This window comes from Cetorhinus maximus, chromosome 3 (genome assembly GCF_964194155.1).
Source record: "Cetorhinus maximus chromosome 3, sCetMax3.hap1.1, whole genome shotgun sequence".
Classification (NCBI taxonomy): domain Eukaryota; kingdom Metazoa; phylum Chordata; class Chondrichthyes; order Lamniformes; family Cetorhinidae; genus Cetorhinus; species Cetorhinus maximus.
In genome coordinates, this window is record NC_135881.1 from 45,669,374 (window position 1) to 45,690,008 (window position 20,635).

A 20,635-nucleotide genomic window follows, 5' to 3' on the forward strand; every position below is an offset into this window, starting at 1 on the left:
AGGAGAGCCAATGGATGCTATCTACTTGGACTTCCAGAAGGCCTTTGACAAGGTGACGCACAGGAGGCTGTTCAGTAAGATAAGAGCCCATGGTGTTAGAGGCAAGGTACTAGCATGGATAGAAGATTGGCTGTCTGGCAGGAGGCAGAGAGTGGGGATAAGGGGGTCCTTCTCAGGATGGTGGCCGGTGACTAGTGGAGTTCTACAGGGGTCAGTGTTGGGACCACAACTTTTCACTTTATATATTAATGTATAAATGAGTAATCCTAGATGAAGGAACTGAGGGCATCCTGGCTAAGTTTGCAGATGATACAAAGATAGGTGGAGGGACAGGTAGTATTGAGGAGGCGGGGAGGCTGCAGAAGGACTTGGACAGGTTAGGAGAATGGGCAAAGAAGTGGCAGATGGAATACAATGTGGGGAAGTGTGAGGTCATGCACTTTGGTAGGAAGAATAGAGGCATAGACTATTTTCTAAATGGGGAGAGAATTCAGAAATCTGGAGTGCAAAGGGACTTGTGAGTCCTAGTCCAGGATTCTCTTAAGGTTAACTTGCAGGCTGAGTCGTTAGTTAGGAAGGCAAATGCAATGTTGGCATTTATTTCGAGAGGACTAGAATATAAAAGCAGGGATGTGCTGCTGAGGCTTTATAAGGCTCTGGTCAGACCACATTTAGAATATTGTAAGCAATTTTGGGCCCCATATCTCAGGAAGGACGTTCTGGGCCCTGGAGAGGGTCCAGAGGAGGTTCACGAGAACGATCCCAGGAATGAAAGGCTTAACATATGAGGAACGTTTGAGGACTCTGGGTCTATACTCGATGGAGTTTAGAAGGATGAGGGGGGATCTGATTGAAATTTACAGAATACTGAAAGGCCTGGATAGAATGGACGTGGGGAAGATGTTTCCATTAGTAGGAGAGACTAGGACCCGAGGGCACAGCCTCAGAGTAAAGGGAAGACCTTTTAGAACAGAGATGAGGAGAAACTTCTTTAGCCAGAGAGTGGTGAATGTATGGAATTCATTGCCACAGAAGACTGTGGAGGCCAGGTCATTGAGTGTATTTAAGACTGAGATAGATAGGTTCTTGATTGGTAAGGGGTTCAAAGGTTACGGGGAGAAGGCGGGAGAATGGGGTTGAGAAACTTATCAGCCATGATTGAATGGCGGAGCAGACTCGATGGGCCAAATGGCCTAATTTCTGCTCCTATGTCTTATGGTCTTATGGACAGGGATTAGAGGTCCAAGCTAACAAACTGGATTTTTGGAACCTTGCAGTAGACTGTGTAAACAAAATGGGGTTGACAAATATGTTAAGGGTCGAATTTAATGTTCTAATGTTCCCCAGAGCTCGGCTGGGAAGTGGCAGGTGCTGCATGAGGCAGCAGGAAGGTGTGAGGGTGGATTTTATGTTTTGGATCAGAATCTTGACATCGGGATCATATGGGGACCCAGACCCTATACTGTGTTGGCAGCAGCCATCTGACAGGGATTTTGCCTGAATTAGCCAATTAGTGCCCAGAGGGCAAGCTTGCCATCAAAGTACTGACGAAGGGCAGGCTCTTGAAACTGGAGGGCCAATAGGAAGCCCCCCCCCCAGCATGGAAGGAGCTTCAGCCTGCTGTTGCCGATAAGGGAGAGTGCACCTTCACCTCGAGTTGCATTTTTAGCAGCATTAACAAATTTGAAATAAGAAATGGTTGAAACTGTGGCCAGATAGCCCGGGGGTGGGAGTTGGGTCATTGTCAGGTTGTAGGAGGGTTATTCACTGGCTTCCTGGACTGCTGGTGCCCCAGTCTGCTGCTGGGCGGCTGCCTCCACAGAGCTGCCATACTCCCAACGGAGTGCCTGCAGACTAACTAAAAATTCCGGTTGCATCTGGTAATTAGCCTTAATTGACCTTTAAATTATCTTAGGCTATCCACCACTTGCTGCGGAAGCCATTTGGCTCCTGAACCAGTCTCCAGCGAATGGCTCTGGGGCGGGATGGTGCTGGGAAACAAGCACGTTGGCAGATGGCACAAAATTACGCACCGCTCCGGCTATTTCTGCTCCCATATCAGTGAAATAACCTTGCCCCGGTTGTCATCTTTGGCTTAGGTATAGGAGAGATGGTGACGTAGTGGTATTGTCACTCTATTGGTAGTCCAGAGACCCAGGGTAATGCTCTGGGGACTTGGGTTTGAATCCCACCACGGCAGAGGGTGGAATAAAAATCTGGAATTAAAGGTGACCATGAAACCATTGTCGATTGTCGTAAAAACCCATCTGGCTCACTAATGTCCTTTAGGGAAAGAAATCTGCCGTCCTCACCCGGCCTGACCTACTTGTCACTGTGAACCCGCAGTAATGTGGTTGACTCTTAAATCCAAGCCACTCAGTTGTATCAAAGCGCTAAAAAGTCAATAAAAAGGAATGAAACCGGACGGATCAGCCGAGATGGACCTAGGCACCGGAAACGACAATGGCAAACCCAGCCTTGTCAACCCTGCAAAGTACTCCTTAGTAACATCTGGGGGCTTGTGCCAAAATTGAGAGAGCTGTCTCACAGACTGGACAATTAACAGCATAATACCTTATAGATAATGTCCGAGACAACACTATCGCCATCCCTGGGAATGTCCTGTCCCACCAGCAGGACAGACCCAACAGAGATGGCAACACAGTGGTGTACAGTTGGAGGGAGTTGCCCTGAACATTGACTCCAGCCCCGATGAAAGCTCAAGGCATCAGATCAAACACGGGCAAGGAAACCACTTGCTGATTACCACATACCACGCCCCCTCAGCTGATGAATCAGTGCTTCCTCCATGTTGAAGACAACTTGGAAGAAGCACTGAGGGTGGCAAGGGCACAAGAATGTACTCCGGGTGGGAGACTTCAATACCCATCACCAAGAGTGGCTCAGTAGCACCACCACTGACTGAACTGGCCAAGTCCTAAAGGACATAGCTGCGAGACTGGGACTGTGGTAGGTGGTGAGGGAACCAACAAGAGGGAAAAACATACCTCATCCTCACCAACCTGCCTACCGTAGATGCATTTGTCCATGACAGTATCGGTAGGAGTGACCACCGCAAGATCCTTGTGGAGACGAAATCCCACCTTCAAATTTAGGATACCCTCCATCATGTTGTGTGGCACTACCATTGTGCTAAATGAGATAGACTTCAAACTTCAAACATAGACTTCAATCAAGACTGGGCATCCATGAGGTGCTGAAGTCCATCAGCGCAGCAGAATTATACTCAACCACAATCTGTAACATCATGGTCCGGCATATCACGCACTCTATGATTACCACCAAGCCAGGAGATCAACCCTGTATCAATGAAGAGTGCAGGAGGGCATGCCATGAGCAGCACCAGCCCATCCTAAACATGAGTCAACCTGGTGAGCCTACAACACAGGACCGCTCACGTGCCAAACAGCATAAGCAGAAGTGATAAAGACAGAGCTAAGCAATTCCACAACCAACGGATCAGGTCTAAGCTGTGCTGTCCTGCCACATCCAGTCATGAATGGTGGTGTTCAATTAAACGACTCACTGCAGGAGGAGGCTCCACAAATATCTCCATCCCTAGTGATGGAGGAGCCCAGCACATCAGTGCTAAAGATACGGCTGAAGCATTTGCAACAACATTCAGCCTGAAGTGCCGAGTGGATGATGCATCTCGGCCTCCTCCAGAAGTCCCCAGCATCACAGATGCCAGTCTTCAGCCAATTCGATTCACTCGACGTGATATCAAGAAATGGCTGAAAGCACTGGATATGGCAAAGGCTATGGGCCCTGACAATATTCCAGCAATGGCACTGAAGACTTGTGCTCCAGAACTTACCGTGTCCTTCACCAAGCTGTTCCAGTATAGCTACAACACTGGCATCTACACGGCAATGTTTAAAATTGCCAAGGTATGTCCTGTACACAAAAAGCAGGACAAATCCAACCCGGCCAATTTCCGCCCCATCAGTCTACTCTCGATCATCAGTAAAGTGATGGAAGACGTCATCAACAGTGCTATCAAGCAGCAATTGTTTAGCATTAACCTGCTCACTGACGCTCAGTTTGGGTTCCACCTGGATCACTCAGCTCCTGACCTCATTACAGCCTTGGTTCAAACATGGACAAAAGAGGTGAACTCCCGAGGTGAGGTGAGAGTAACTGCTCTTGACATCAAGGCAGCATTTGACTGAGTGTGACATCAAGAAGCTCTAGCAAAACTGGAATCAGTGGGAATCAGGGGGAAAACTGTCTGCTGGTTGGAGTCATCGCTAGCCCAAAGGAAGATAGTTGTGATTGTTGGAGTTCAATTGTCTCAGTCCAAGGGCATCACTGCAGGAGTTCCTCATGGCAGTGTCCTAGGCTCAACCGTTTTCAGCTGCTTCATCAATGACCTTCCTTCCATTGTAAGGTCAGAAGTGGGGATGTTCGCTGATGATTGCACAGTGTTCCGCACCATTCGCAACTCCTCAGATACTGAAGCAGTCCATGTCCAAAATGCAGCAAGACCTGGACAATATCCAGCTTGGGCTGACAAGTGGCAAGTAACATTTGCACCACACAAGTGCCAGGCAATGACTATCTCCAACAAGAGAGAATCAAACCATCATCCCTTGATATTCAATGGCATTACCATCGCTGAATCCTCCACTATCAACATCCTGGGTGCTACCATTGACCAGAAACTGAACTGGACTAGCCATACAAATGCAATGGCTACAAGAGCTGGTCAGATACTAGGAAACGTGCGGCAAGTAACTCACCTACTGTCTCCCCAAAGCCTGTCCACCATCTACAAGGCACAAGTCAGGAGTGTGATGGAATACTCTTCACTTGCCTGGTGAGTGCAGTTCCAACAACACTCAAGAAGCTTGACACGATCCAGGACAAGCAGCCCACTTGACTGGCACCACTTCCACAAACATTCACTCCCTCCACCACCGATGAACAGTGGCAGCAGTATGTACCGTCTACAAGATGCACTTCAGAAACTCAGCAAGGCTGCTTAGGCAGCACCTTCCAACCCATGACCTCTACCATCTAGAAGGACAAGGGCAGCAGATACATGGGAATTTCACCAGGAAATTTCTCTCCAAGCTACTCACCATCCTGACTTGGAAATATATCACCGTTCTTTCACTGTCACTGTGTCAAAATCCCGGAACTACCTCCGTAACAGCACTGTGGGTGAACCCACACCACAGGGACTGCAATGGTTCAAGAAGGCAGCTCAGCACCACTTTCTCATGGGCAATTAAGGATGGGCAATAAATGCTGGCCTAGCCAGCAATGCCCACATCCTGTAAAATGAATTTTAAAAAACTTTAAAAAGCATTCTTGTCTCCAAATCTGATCATTTTATGCTTAAACCCCACTTCAAGTGGGGAGGTGATGGCGTAGTCGTATTGTCACTGGACTAGTAATCCAGAGACCCAGGGTAATGCTTTGGGGACCCAGGTTCGAATCCCGACAGATGGTGGAATTTCAATTCAATAAAAATCTGGAATTAAAAGTCTGATGACCATGAAACCATTGTCCATTGTTGTAAAAACCTATCTGGTTCACTAACATTATCCTTTAGAGAAGGAAATCTGTCATCCTTACCTGGTCTGGCATATATGTGACTCCAGACCCACAGCAATGTGGTTGACTCTTAACTGCCCTCTTAAATGGACTAGCAAGCCACTCAGTTGAATCAAACCACTACAAAGTCACAAAAAAGGAATGAAACCAGACGGACCACCTGGCATCGACCTAAGCACTGGAAATGGCAATCACAGCCCGGTCGACCCAGCAAAGTCCTCCTTACTAACATCTGGGGGCTGGTGTCAAAATTGGGAGAGCTGTCTCACAGACTAGTCAAGCAACAGCCTGACATAGTCATCCTCAAGGAATCATCAGATAATGTCCCAGACACCACAATCACCACCACTGGACAGACCCAGCAGAGGTGGCGGCATGATGGTATACAGAGGGGAGGGAGTTGTCCTTGGAGTCCTCAACATCAACTCCGGACCCCATGAAGTCTCATGGCAGCAGGTCAAACATGGGCAAGGAAACCTCCTGCTGATTACCACGTACCGCCCTTCTTCAGCTGATGAATCAGTGTTCCTCCATGTTGAAGACCACTTGGAAAAGCACTGAGGGTGGCAAGGGTGCAGAATTTACTCTGGGTGGGGGACTTCAACGTCCATCACCATGAGTGGCTAAGTTGCTCCACTACTGACCAAGCTGGCCATGTCCTAAAGGACATTGCTGCTAGACTGTGTCTGCGGCAGATGGTGAGGGACCCTGACAGTATTCTGGCAATAGTACTGAAGACTTCTGCTCCAGAACTTGCTGCGCCCCTAGCCAAGCTGTTCCAGTACAGCTACAACACTGGTATTTACACTTCTATATGGAAAATTGCCCAGGTATGTCCTGAACACAAAAAAGCAGGACAAATCCAACCTGGCCAATTACTGCCCCATCAGTCCACTTTCCATCATCAGTAAAGTAATGGAAGGGGTCATCAACAGTGCTATCAAGCGGCACTTGCTTAGCAATAACCTGCTCACTGACACCCAGTTTGGGTTCAGCTCCTGACCTCATTATGGCGCTGGTTCAAACATGGACAAAAAAGCTGAGATCCCAAGGTAAGGTGAGAGTGACTTCCCTTGACATCAAGGCTGCATTTGAGCGAGTGAGGCATCAAGGAGCCCTAGCCAAACTGGAGTCAATGGGAATCAGGGGGAAAACTCTCTGCTGGTTGGAGTCATACCTAGCACAAAGGAAGATGGTTGCGGTTGTTGGAGGTCAGTCATCTCAGTTCCAGGACATCACTGCAGGAGTTCCTCAGGGTTGTGTCCTAGGCCCAGCCATCTTCAGCTGCTTCATCAATGACCTTCCTTCCATCATAAGGTCAGAAGTGGGGATGTTCGCTGATGATTGGACAATGTTCAGCACCATTCGTGACTCCTCAGATACTGAAACAGGTCATGTCCAAATGCAGACATGGACAATATCCAGGCTTGGGGTGACATGTGGCAAGTAATATTTGCACCACACAAGGGTCAGGCAATGACCACCTCCAACACGAGAGAATCCAAACATTGCCCCTGGATGTTCAATGACATTACCATCACTGAATCACCCACTATAAACACCCAGGGGGTTAACATTGACCAGAAACTAAACTGGGCTAGCCACGTAAATACTGTGGCTACAAGAGCAGGTCAGAGGCTAGAAATCATGCGATGAGTAACCCACCTCCTGACTCCCAAAATGCTGTCCACCATCTACAAGGCACAAGTCAGGAGTGTGATGGAATTCTCCCCACTTGCCAGGATGAGTGCAGCTCCCACAACACTCAAGAAGCTTGACACCGACCAGGACAAATCAGCCTGCTTGATTGGCACCACATCCACAAACATTCACTCCCTACACCACTGACGCACAGTAGCAACAGTGTGTACCATCTACAAGATGCTTTGCAGGAATTCACCAAGGCTCCTTCGACAACACCTTCCAAACCTACAACCACTACCGTCTAGAAGGACAAGGGCAGCAGATTGATGGGAACACCACCACCTGGAATTTCCCCTCCAAGTCACTCACCATTCTCACTTGGTAATATATCGCCGTTCCTTCACTGTCACTAGGTCAAAATCCTGGAACTCTTTCCCAACAGCACTCTGGCTGTACATACGCCACATGGACTACAGCAGTTCAAGAAGGCAGCTCACCACCACCTTCTGAAGGGCAATTAAGGATGGGCAATAAACGCTGGCTCAGCCCACATCCCATGAATGAATAGAAAAAAGAACTCCTCCGTACAGAACGTATTCTTTTTTTTACAAATATTGCTTCCTCCTTCTTGCTTATTGTGTACCTCCCAAAATATTACAGCCCAATTATGCTTATTTTTCACCGCTCTTCATTTGCACCCAACTTTCTGTTGGTGTAATTAAGCCTGTATCTTTCTTTTTCAGAATCGCTTCTAATACCCCCAATTTATTTCCTGTACTCTGAACACTGTAATGCATGAACGTTTGTTCATATTTAACACTATTTCTTTCCTCTTGACCACTTTTTGTCTGAATCAATGCCTGCACCCTTAATTTTTTTACACTTGTAACTGATTGCTTTGATTTACCTCTATTCCCTTTGATTCCGTCTTCTATTTGATAAACAGATTTTATTCATATGTTTGCCTTTCTTTCTACCTTATGCTTCTTCCTGATCATTTTTATATTCCCTGTCCCACTACCTTTCCTGTTTACTCCAATTCCCTATTGATCTGCTTTTCCATTTCATTACCTTTTGTCATTTTCAAATGTGGCCAATTCAGCTAGTAGAGTTCCCATGTTTCCTGGAACGAGAGACAATATCCCATGAAATCAAAACCCTATTCCAGGCGCGACCCTTTAGCCACATATTTAGTTTCTTAATCATTCACTTAGCTGTCAATCACCCGAAGCCTGATTAGGGCCTGAATAGGTGTTAATTACTATCTGAAGCGAAACTAGTGGTGAGTCAACTCAGCTCTATTTAAGAAAGGGACTATCTAGAAGCACACTACAGTGTGCTTGCACACGACCAGGAGAGAGAGCACATTGTGAGTGGGGCACAGCCAGAGTGGGTATTCGGAATTTGGTGCAAAGTAGGAATTCGGTGCATAGGGGATGAGGTGCTCTTTGCACTTTTTCCTTGCTATCCAACTTCTTCAATCTTCACAGCGTGCTGCAGCAGGAGAGGCTACAAGGGAAAGGAATCATTGGTAAGTAGTGGGTAAGGTATTTACTAATTTAATCGCTTATACTTTAAGGTCTTTTTGTGGTTTACAGTTTGTATATTCTACAGTAACATACAAAGAAGGGCCCTAGAGTAATTGACTTAAAAGGTTTATTTTAAAGGGATAAGTCATGGCTGGAGCGCTCAAAGCCGTGGTGTGCTCCTCGTGCTCCATGTGGGAAGCCGGGGACCTTTCCAATGCCCGGGACCAGCATGTGTGCAGGAAGTGTGTCCAGCTGCAGCTCCTGGAAGCTTGGGTTTCAGAGCTGGAATGGCAGCTGGGGACACTATGGAGCATCCGTGAGTCTGAGAGCATCGTGGATAGCACGTTTAGAGAGGTGGTCACACCGCAGATGAAAGGACTTGAGGAATGAAGGGAATTGGTGACCACCAGGCAGTCCAAGAAAAACAGGCAGGTAGTTCAGGAGTCCCCTGGGGTCCCTCTCGCAAATCGGTATTCCATTTTGGAAGCTAATAAGGGCGCTGGTTCCTCCAGGGAGTGCGGACAGAGCCAAGCTCCTGGCACCACAAGCAGCTTGTCTGTACAGGAGGGGAGGAAGGGACGAAGAGCAATAGCAATAGGGGACTCAATAGCCAGGGGAACAGATAGGCGCTACTGTGGCCGTCAACGTGACTCCAGGATGGTATGTTGCCTCCCTGGTGCCAGGGCCCGGGATGTCACTGAACGGCTGCAGGGCATCCTGAAGGGGGAGGGTGAAAAGGCAGAGGTCATGGCACATGTTGGTACCAATGACATAGGTAAAAAGAGGGACGAGGTCTTGCATCAAGAATTCAGGGAGTTAGGAAGAAGACTAAAAAGCAAGACCTCTCAGGTTGTAATCTCTGGATTACTCCCAGTGCCACGTGCTAGCGAGCTCAGAAATAGGAAAATAGCACAGATGAATATGTGGCATATGAGTTGGTGCAGGAGGGAGGGTTTTAGATTCCTGGATCACTGGGACCGTTTCTGGGGAAGGTGGGACCTGTACAAGTGGGACGGTCTACATCTGAACCAGAGCGGGACTAACATCCTTGCGGGTGGGTTTGCTAGTGCTGTTGGGAGGAGTTTAAACTAATTCGGCAGGGGCGGGGGTCACAGAATGTTAGCAGAATAGGGACACATCATAATACAGTAAAACAATCAAGTCAGGGGGAGTACAGCTGCAATAAGCTTCAAGGGAGTAAGGCAAGGCTGAATGGCCTCTACTTTAATGTCAGGAGTATTACAGGTAAAACGGATGAGTTAAGGGTGAGGATTGACATGTTGAATTGTGATATAGTAGCCATCACTGAGACATGGTTGAGGGAGAGGCAGGATTGGCAGCTCAACGTTCTGGGATATAGAATCTTCAGGCGAGACAGGGGAGGGGGTAAAAGAGGAGGAGGTGTTGCATTATTAGTTAAGGAATTAGTTACTGCAGTAAGGAGAGATGATATCTTGGAGGAGGCATTGAATGAAGCTTTATGGGTAGAGTTTAGGAATAAAAAAGGGGCAACCACATTATTAGACCCCCAGATAGTCAACGGGAAATTGAGGAGCAAATATGTACACAATTTGTGGAGGTGTATAAAAACAATAACAATAGGGTAGTTATATTAGTTGATTTCAACGTTCCCAACATTAATTGGGATAGACATAGTGTTAAGGGTTTGGATGGAGTGGATTTCTTGAAATGTGTACAGGAGAACTTTTTTGGTCAATATGTAGAGGGTCCAACAAGGGACGGTGCATTGCTGGACCTGATTCTAGGGAGTGAAGCGGGACAGGTGGCTGAGGTGGTGGTGGGGGAGCATTTTAGCGATAGCGACCACAACATGGTACAATTTAAGTTTGTTATGGACAAAGAAATCGACAAGTTGCAAAAAAATGTTTTGGATTAGGGGAGAGTGGATTTTAGTAAAGTAAGGCAGGATCTGGCCAAGGTAGACTGGGAACAGTTGTGGGGAAATCTACCAAGGAACAGTGTGGTGTGTCCAAAAAGGAAATGGGGAGGGTACAGGCTCAACATGTTCCCTCTAGGGTGATAGGAAGGAGTAACAAGCCCAAAGAACCATTGATGACCAGAAATATTCAGGTTACGATGAGAAGGAAAAGAGAGGCTTTTAGCAGGTACAAGGGAAGCAAATCAGCAGAGGCATTAGTGGAGTACAGACAGTGCAGGGTGGAGTTTAAGAAAGCAATTAGGAGAGCAAAGAGGGGATATGAGAAAGCCCTGGCTGGTAAAAGTAGGGAAAATCCCAAGATATTCTATAAGTATATCAATGGGAAGAGGATAACCAGGGAAAGAGTAGGGCCCATAAGGGACCAAGGGGGCAATCTATGGGTGGAGCCAGAGGACATCGCTAGAGTGCTGAATGAATACTTCATGTCCGTCTTCACCCATGAGAATGAGGATGAAGATATCGAACTCGGGGAGAACACTGCGAGGTTCTTGAGCAAATTGATATAGGGAGTGACAAGGTATTGGAGGTGTTGGCAGGCTTAAAAGTGGACAAATCTCCAGGTCCAGATGATTTGTGTCCCAGACTGCTGAGGGAGGCAAGGGAGGAGATTGCAGGGGCTCTGACCTGAATTTTTAATTCCTCTCTGGCTACGGAGGAAGTGCCAGAGGATTGGAGAACAGCTAATGTGGTTCCACTATTTAAAAGGGTTGTGGAGATAAGCCAGGGAACTACAGGCCAGTGAGTCTCACGTCAGTGGTAGGGAAACTACTGGAGAAAGTTCTGAAGGAGAGTATCTATCTTCACTTGGAGAGGCAAGGTTTAATCAAGGATAGTCAGCATGGCTTTGTCAGAGGGAAGTCATGCCTAACACATTTGATTGAATTTTTTGAGGAGGTGACCAGGTCTGTAGATGATGGTAGTGCAGTTGACGTTATTTATATGGATTTCAACAAAGCCTTTGACAAGGTCCCACATGGGAGACTTATAAAGAAGGCAAATGCACATGGGATACAGGGTAATTTGATAAGGTGGATTCAAAATTGGCTTAGTTGTAGGAGGCAGAGGGTGATGACAGAAGGATGCTTTAGTGACTGGAAGCCCGTGTCCAGTGGTGTACCACAGGGATCTAAGCTGGGTCCCCTATTATTTGTCATTTATATAAATGACATAGATGACTATGTGGGGGGTAGGATTAGTAAGTTTGCGGATGACACAAAGATCGGCCGGGTGGTTAACAGTGAGATTGAGTGACTTGGGCTACAGGAAGATATAGATGGGATGGTCAAATGGGCAGATAAGTGTCAGATGGAATTTAAGCCTGAAAAGTGTGAGGTGATACACTTTGGAAGGAGTAATTTGACAAGGAAGTATTCCATGAACGGCATGGCACTAGGAAGTTCTGAGGAACAAAGTGACCTTGGCGTGTGTGTCCATAGATCTCTGAAGACAGAGGGGCATGTTAGTGGGATGGTGAAAAAGGAATATGGGACACTTGCCTTTATTAATCGAGACATAGATTACAAAAGTAGGGAGGTCAGGTTGGAGTTGTATAGAACCTTAGTGAGGCCACAGCTGGAGTACTGTGTGCAGTTCTGATCACCACATTATAGGAAGGATGTTATTGCACTGGAGGGGGTGCAGAGGAGATCTACCAGGATGTTGCCTGGGATGAAACATTTAAGTTATGAAGAGGGGTTGGATGGACTTGGGTTGTTTTCATTGGAGCAGAGAAGACTGAGGGGCGACCTGATCGAGGTGTACAAGATTATGAGGGGCATGGACAGGCTGGATAGGGAACAGCTGTTCCCCTTAGTTGAAGGGTCAGTCACAAGGGGACTTAAGTTCAAGGTGAGGGGCAGGAGGTTTAGGGGGGATGTGAGGAAAACGTTTTTACCTAGAGGGTGGTGACGGTCTGGAATGCTCTGCCTGGGAGGGTGGTGGAGGCGGGTTACCTCACGTCCTTTAAAAAGTTCCTGGATGAGCACTTGGCATGGCATAACATTCAATGCTATGGGCCAAGTGCTGGTAAATGGGATTAGGTAGGTAGGTCAGGTGTTCCTCACATGTCGGTGCAGACTCGATGGGCCAAAGGGCCTCTCCTGCACTGTGATTCTGTGATTCTTTTCTTCCCTATTCTTGCATGTAGTTTGGGGAAATAATTTGGAGATCACTACCTTTTTATACCACATTTTGACATTGAATTTCATTGGCTATTTTTCAGACCAATTTCCCAATTTGTGTCGTTCCATCTGCTTCTGATCTTGATTGTTTGCAATTGCCACATTTTGATGTCATCAGCATATTACAACAGCTTTGTCTTCAAAATCCTAGATTATGGATGCACCAGCTCCTAATTAGTGAGCTTTAACAAGTTGAATTGGCCATTTTTTTCAATTTTTCACGACCATTTGTAATGCCTTAGGGATAAGATAGTTCAGAGAAGGAATGATTTAATCCCTTGCCACATTCTCTAGACATTCCACTCTCCTTATACATATCTACTTTTCATAAAACTTCAAAAACAAAAAAATACCATCTTCTTGGTCTTTTGAATTCCATGTATAAAGATAGCATTTAATATTCTGTTGAATTCATAGAATACATGTTTATTTTCTCTATTGATTTCTCAGCCAAGCTATAGGTTGGCCATTCGAACAGAAAACATGGTTAAGGATCTGGTAAGAAATCTTAGCAGTGAAAGTGAGGAGCTTCAGATGCATTGTGCCCGCGCCATTTTCAAGGTACAAATACAAGACTATTCATTAGTTTCCCGACTCTTCCAATATGTTTTCCCAATAATATTTCTAAGCTATGTGAAGCTAATTTTTCAAAGCTTTTATTCTTCTTAGTTTGAATCAGGATGTTTTGAATGTCAATATTATAAGTAGTGAAAAATTATAAGTTTGTAGTAGTTGTACATCATTTTTTATAGAAGTATGATTGAAGTCGGGATTAAACAAATTAATTGGGCCACGATCCCAGCAGTTACCAGGATCGTGCCTGTTGTGCACTCCATCGCTGACTCCTGTGGATTTGGGGTCGGCAGAATTACATTTCATTTGCATGATACCATTGGGCACATCTCATGCACCCATCAGCCTTAATCAGCTGGAAACTCTGGCATCTGCTGCCATCCAGTAGGGACCCCTGAGTAAAAATGTTTGAAAGGAGCCATTTAAATAGAGCATTTTCTAAAAATGAAATTTGGATTTTTTTTCAAGAAGTTAGACAGCTTCCCTGGCCTGGACTTTTAGGGGCAGGGAGCACCTGTGTCCTTTAGGAATTATATTCCCCTCATTTTACTTGGTGTCACAGCTTCCAGATATATGCTGGCTCTCACTGGTCAAGAAAATAAAATTTCCAGCATAGATAATTCCCCTCCTACCTCCATCCACCGATGCCATTTTCTTCATGTGTAGCTTTGTTTGCAGCAGATATAGGCTCTGTCCCAAACAAGACCCCTGCAAGGACCTGTGGAAGGGCAGAACCCTGCTCTGGGAACATTAGGTCTGTATTAACAGTCAATGAAAGACTACTGGCTTCCCATTGAGTACCAGCCACCTTCTTGCTGGTGCTAGGGACAACTGACACAGGGTGAGAATGACACAGGAACTTATGTGCGGGAGCTAAATATAGGGATGCTCTTTTACAATTTAAAGCAGCCTCCCCATCAAGCACTCCAGCCAGATTGTGAGGTAGGTGCCTAACTTCAAGGAGGTTGTGCATTAGTTTCCAGCCTAATTTGCATTCACAGCTCACATTCAAATAAGCTGACCTTTTTGTGCATATCGTCCTGTAATCTAAGGCTTTCCTCCTCACTATTTACAACACCACCAATTTTCATGTCATCTGCAAACTTACTGATCAAACCTCCTATATTCTTGTCTAAATCATTAATGTACACTACAAACGGTAAGGGTCCCAGCACCAATCGCTGCAGTACACTACTAGTCACAAGCTTCGAATTGCAAAAACAACCTTCGACCATCACCCCCTGCCTCCTGCCACTAAGCCAATTTTGGATCCAATTTGCCAAATTGCCCTGGATCCCATGGGCTCTTATCTTCTTGACCATTCTCCCATGCAGGACCTTGTTAAAAGCCTTACTGAAGTCCATGTAGACTGCATCAACTGCACTACCTTCATCTACACAACTAGTCACCTCCTTGAAAAATTCAGTCAAATTTGTTAGATATGATCTCCCCCTGACAAAGCCATGCTGACTATCCCTGATTAATCTCTGCCTCTCCAAGTGGAGATTAATCCTGTCCCTCAGAATCTTTTCCAGTAGTTTCCCTACTACTAATGTTAGACTCACTGGCCTGGTTTATCCCTACGACCCTTCTTGAATAATGATACCACATTCGCTGTCCTCCAGTCCTCTGGCACCTCTCCTGTGGCCAGAGAGGATTTGAAAATTAGTGTCAGAGCTGCTGCAATCTTCTCCCTTGCCTCACATAGCAGCCAGGGATACATCTCATCTGGATTTATCCATTTTTAAGCCCGCTAAAACTGCTAATACCTCCTCCCTTTCAATGCTAATTTGTTCAAGTATATCACAGTCCCCCTCCCAGATTTCTACATTGTCTTTCTCCATAGTGAACACAGATTAAAAGTAATCATTTAAAAACCTCACCTACATCTTCTGGCTCCACGCACAGATTGCTACTTTGGTCCCTAATGGGCCCTACTCTTTCCCTGGTTATCCTCTTGTCCTTAATATATTTATAAAATGCCTTAGGATTTCCCTTTATCTTGCCTGCCAGTGTTTTTTCATGCCCCCTCTTCACTCTCCTGCCCGCCAGTGTTTTTTCATGCCCCCTCTTCACTCTCCTAATTACTTTTTTCAGCACTCCGCTACACTCCTCTAGGGCTTCCGCTGTTTTCAGCCCTTTGTATCTGCCATAAGCCTCCTTTTTTTTCCTTATCCAATCCTCTATATCCCTTGACATCCAGGGTTCCCTGGACTTGAGGAAGTCTTACCCTTCACCTTCACGGGAACATGTTAGCCCTGAACTCTCACTATTTCCTTTTTGAATGACTCCGACTGGTCTGAAGTAGACTTTCCTGCAAGTTGCTGTTCCCAGTCCCCTTTGGTCAGATCCTGTCTAATCATATTGAAATTGGCCTTCCCCCAATTTAGGACCTTTATTTCTGGTCCATCTTTGTCCTTTTCCATAACTACCTTAAATCTTACAGAGTTATGGTCACTATCCCCGAAATGCTCCCCCACTGACACTTCTACCACTTGCCTGGCTTCATTCCCTAAGATTAGGTTCAGTACTGCCCCTTCTCTTGTAGGACTCTCTACGTGCTGGTTCAACAAGTTCTCCTGGATGCGCTTTAAGAATTCCACCCCCTCTAAGCCTTTCACACTAAGACGATCCCAGTTAATATTGTGGATGTTGAAATCCCCTACTATTATTACCCTATTAGTTTTATACTTCTCTGAGGTTTGCCTGCATATCTGCTCCTCTATCTCCCCCTGACTGTTTGGGGACCTATAGTACACTCCCAGCAAAATGATTGCCCCATTTATGTTTTTAAGACCTACCCGTATGGCCTAATTTGAGGAACCTTCTAAGATACCATCCCTCCTTACCGCAGTAATTGACTCCTTGATCAATGTTGCAAGGTCACCTCCTCTTTTACACCCCACCCTGTCACACCTGAAGATTCTATACCTTGGAACATTGAGCTGCCAGTTCTGCCCCTCCCTCAACCATGTCTCTGTGATAGCAACAATCATATTCCCGTGTGTTAATCAACGCCCTCAAACCTTCTGCCTTACTTGTAAGACTCATTGCGTTAAAATAGATGCAATCCGGCCTTGCATTATTCCCTTGTGCCTTAACAGTTCAATATTTGCTCTGCCTTCCAGAGTGACTTAATTCTCTTCTATATTTAGCTGTGTATCACCCCCTACTGTACCTCCACTCTGTATCCCATCCCCCTGCCAAATTAGTTTAAAGCCCCACCAACAGCACTAGTAAACCTTCCTGCAAGGATGTTCTGGTTCAGGTGCAACCTGAGTAACTTGTACAGGCCTCACCTTCGCCAGAAACAGACTCCGTGATCCAGGAAACTGAAGCCCTCCCTCCTGCACCATCTCTTCAGCCATGCATTCATCCTCTCTATCCTCCTACTCCTATACTCACTGGCACGTGGCACTGGGAGTAATCCAGAGATTACAGCCTTTGAGGCCCTGCTTTTTAATCTGCTACCTAGCTCCCTAAATTCTTGTTGCAGGACCTCATCCCTCTTTCTACCTACGTCGTTGGTACCAATGTAAACTACGACTTCCAACTGTTTGCCCTCCCCCTTCAGAATGCCCTGTAGCCGTTCTGTGACATCCTTGACCCTGGCACCAGGGAGGCAACACACCATCCTGGAGTCATGTCTACAGCCGCAGAAGCGCTTGTCTGCACCCCTGACTATTGAGTCTCCTACCACTATTGCTCTTGCACTCTTACCCTTGTGCAGCTGAGCCACTCACAGTGCCGTGAATTTGGCTTTGGCTGCACTCTCCAGAGGAACTTTCACCCTCACCATTTTCCAACACAGATAAACGGTTTTTGAGTGATATGCACTCTGGGGCTTTGCTGACTACCTGCCTGCCTCCCTTCTTCTGACTGGTGGTCACCCATTGCCTCTCTGACTGCACTTCCTTAAGCTGCGGAGTGACCACATCTAAAAATGTGCTATCCACGTAACCCTCAGCCTTGCTGTGTCTCCAGCTGACACTCAAGCTCCGAAACCCGTTGCTCAAGATGGTCAAGCCGGTGGCACTTCCTGCACATGTGGTCATCCAGACTGCAAGGAATGTCTAAGAATTCCCACATGCTGCAGGCTGTACAACACACGGGACGGAGCTCCCTTGCTATATTTTTTGTTTGTTTTTAATTAAAAGACTATTTCCTTAAATTTAAGCCAAATAGAAAACTATTTCGTTTATCTTTTGAAAAAAAAGAAATGCTGAGACTCTTACCTTCTGCAATGTCACTTTAAAGTGGAAAAAACAACTTACCCACTGCCTACCAATCAGCTCTCTCCCTTGGCCTCGCGTCACTCCTTTCCACTTCCAGCGCCGCCGAGTGGGTGAGAACCGGCTCCCTTACAGATAAACTCCGCTCCGCTCTTTATACAGCCGCTCCACTCCCTCACAGGTAAATTCCCACTCTTTACACAGCCGCTCTGCTCCCACTCTTTATACAGACACTCCATTCCCTCAGAGGTAAACTCCTGCTTTTTATACAGCTGCTCCACTCTGCTCTATATACAGCCACTCCGCTCTCGCTCTTTTTTGTTGTTTTACCTTTATTATTTATTTAATTTCCCTTAAGTTACTAATTTAATAATAATCAACAAGTGAAAGTTACTCAGCTGGTAATTTAAATCTAAAACAAAGCTAAAAGCTGAAATACTCACCAGCCAATCATCTGCCTGATCTCCTGTGACATCACTCTTTGTTTTTTCAGTGTTGGTTTGAATGCTGTTTTGGGCCTCTGTCTATCTCCCCTGCTCTTTATTCACTCTCTCTCTGCACTGGTTTCACCCAGGGCCGCTCTCGTTCTTGCCGCTGATGGTTGAGTCAGAAACTTGTAACATTTAAGAAGCGTTTAGACATTCACTTGTGTGGCCATAGTCTCCAGGGCTATGGACCAAGCGCTGGAAAGTGGGATTAGTGTTGTCAGATCTTTGTTGACTGGCGCAGACACGGTGGGCCGAATGACCTCCTTATGTGCTGTAAACATATATGAGTCTAGGATGCTCACATCTATGTCCTCCATCACACCTGACAGCCACCATCGCATTATTCCCCCCAATTATGTTCCTACACATGGTCCTTTTCAATTTTTTTATGCTTGTGATGAATGTGGAAATTGGAACTAGGGGACAGAGGTAGAAGGAAATGGGATGCCTAGAATTTTATAGGTTTGGATTTTACACTCCCCTACTGGCAGGTTGGAAGGTGGGGCTCTGGTTAAATCTAATGCACAGCCTGCCTGCAGCCTACCCACATGCTCTTGCCCGCACTGTAATTTTACCATTGGCAAGGATGGGGTCAGGCAGCCCTTCCACCAGTGGTCCAATTGAGGCCCTTAAGTGGGCAATTAATTCCCACTTAAGGGCCTCATCCATGCACTGATGGTGGGCATGGGGTCCTTCCTTAATGGGCCCCCTGGGCACTTCGGAGGGCCCCCTCCAAGGTTTTACCCCCCCACCCCTGGGTTTCCTACCTCCTGTTGGTGTCTCAAACACCAGCCCCTCAACCCTTCACCAAGACCTGACAGCTTGGTACCTGGTGAGACCCCGCCAACACTGGTCCAAATCGTGATCTAACGCTGCACACCTTTGTCTCGAAGTGCTGGAGAGTTGTTGGCCTCTGATTGGCAGGTAGCTCTCATTTTTTCTTTATTCTTTCATGGGATATGGGCGTCATTGGAAAGGTCAACATTTGTTGCCCATCCCTAGTTGCCCTTGAACTGAGTGGCTTGCTAGGCCATTTCAGAGGGCAGTCAAGAGTAAACCGCATTGCTGTGGGTCTGGACTCACATGTAGGCCAGACCGGGTAAGGACAGCAGATTTTCTTCCCTAAAGGGCATTAAGGGGCAGGTCTTCCTGTACCTAGAATCGTAGAAAAATAATGGTGTAGAAAGAGGCCATTCAGCCCATCGTGCCATATAAAGAGAAAAAAGAAACTAACCGCTCATTTTTAATCCGATTTTCCAGTGCCTGGTCCAAAGCCTTGCAGGTTACAGCACTTCATGTGTCTATCCAGGTACCTTTTAATTGACTTGAGCGTTTCAGCCTCAACCACCAATTTAGGCAGTGAATTCCAGATGCCCACCACCCTCTGGGTGAAAAGGTTTTTCCTCGTGTCCCCTCTAATCTTCCCCCCAATCACCTTAAATCTATGCCCCCTGGTAATTGACCCCTTAACTAGGGGAAACAGGTCTTTCCTGTCTACCCTATGTAGGCCCCTCATAATTTTGTACACCTCAATTAGGTCACCCCTCAACCTCCTCTGTTAAAAGGAAAACAACCCTAGCCTATCCAATGTTTCTTCATAGCTGCAATTTTCAAGCCCTGGCAACATTCTTGTAAATCTCCTCTGAATTGTCTTCAGAACACTTATGTCCTTCCTATAATGTAGTGGCCTGAACTGTACACAAAATTCCAGCTGTGGCCTAACCCATGTTTTATACAGTTCCAGTATTTCATCTCTGCTATTGTATTCAATACCTCGTCCAATAAAGGAAAACATTCCATATGCTTTCTTTATCACCTTATCCACATATCCTGCCACCTTCACTGGGACTAGTCTGAGATTACTGCTTTAGAGGTCCTGCTTTTCAATCTCCTTTCTAGCTCCTGAAAACGGCTTGGAGGACCTCATCCTCTTTCCTACAACATTCACTGCACTACCCTCATCAATCCTCCTTGTTACATCCTCAAAAAATTCTATTCAGTTAGTAAGACATGATCTTCGCCTAACAAAACCATGCTGGCTATCCCTGATCAATCCGTGCCTTTCTAAGTGACTGTTTATCCTGTCTCTCAGAATTGATTCCAATAATTTGCCCACCACCAAAGTCAGACTGACCAGCTCATAATTTTCTGGCCTAACCCTCACACCCTTGTTAAAAAATGGTATAGTATTCGTGGATCTCCAATCCTCTGGTGCCTCGCCTGCATCTAGTGAGGATTGGAAAATGATCCTCAGAGCATCCACTATTTTCTCCTCCTTTTAACAATCTGGGATACAATCCATCTGGCCCTAGTGATTTATCCACCTTCAAGGGTGCCTCGAGTACTTATTCTCTCATTATGCTCATTGTTAATATCTAATATTTTGCACTTTTTCTCTTTAACTGGAATGCCTGCCTCATGCCTCTCCTTACTGAAGACAGGGACA

At 46.2% G+C, this 20,635-nt stretch overlaps 1 protein-coding gene across 1 annotated transcript in view; it reads left to right on the forward strand.

Annotated features, from left to right (window-relative positions):
- odad2 (outer dynein arm docking complex subunit 2) overlaps positions 1-20,635 on the forward strand; it is a 388,707-nt gene that overhangs the window by 214,121 nt on the left and 153,951 nt on the right. Inside the window, exon 14 of the mRNA XM_078535576.1 lies at positions 13,347-13,457. Coding sequence (XP_078391702.1) covers positions 13,347-13,457 — 111 coding nt within the window. The remainder of the gene's footprint in view (positions 1-13,346; positions 13,458-20,635) is intronic.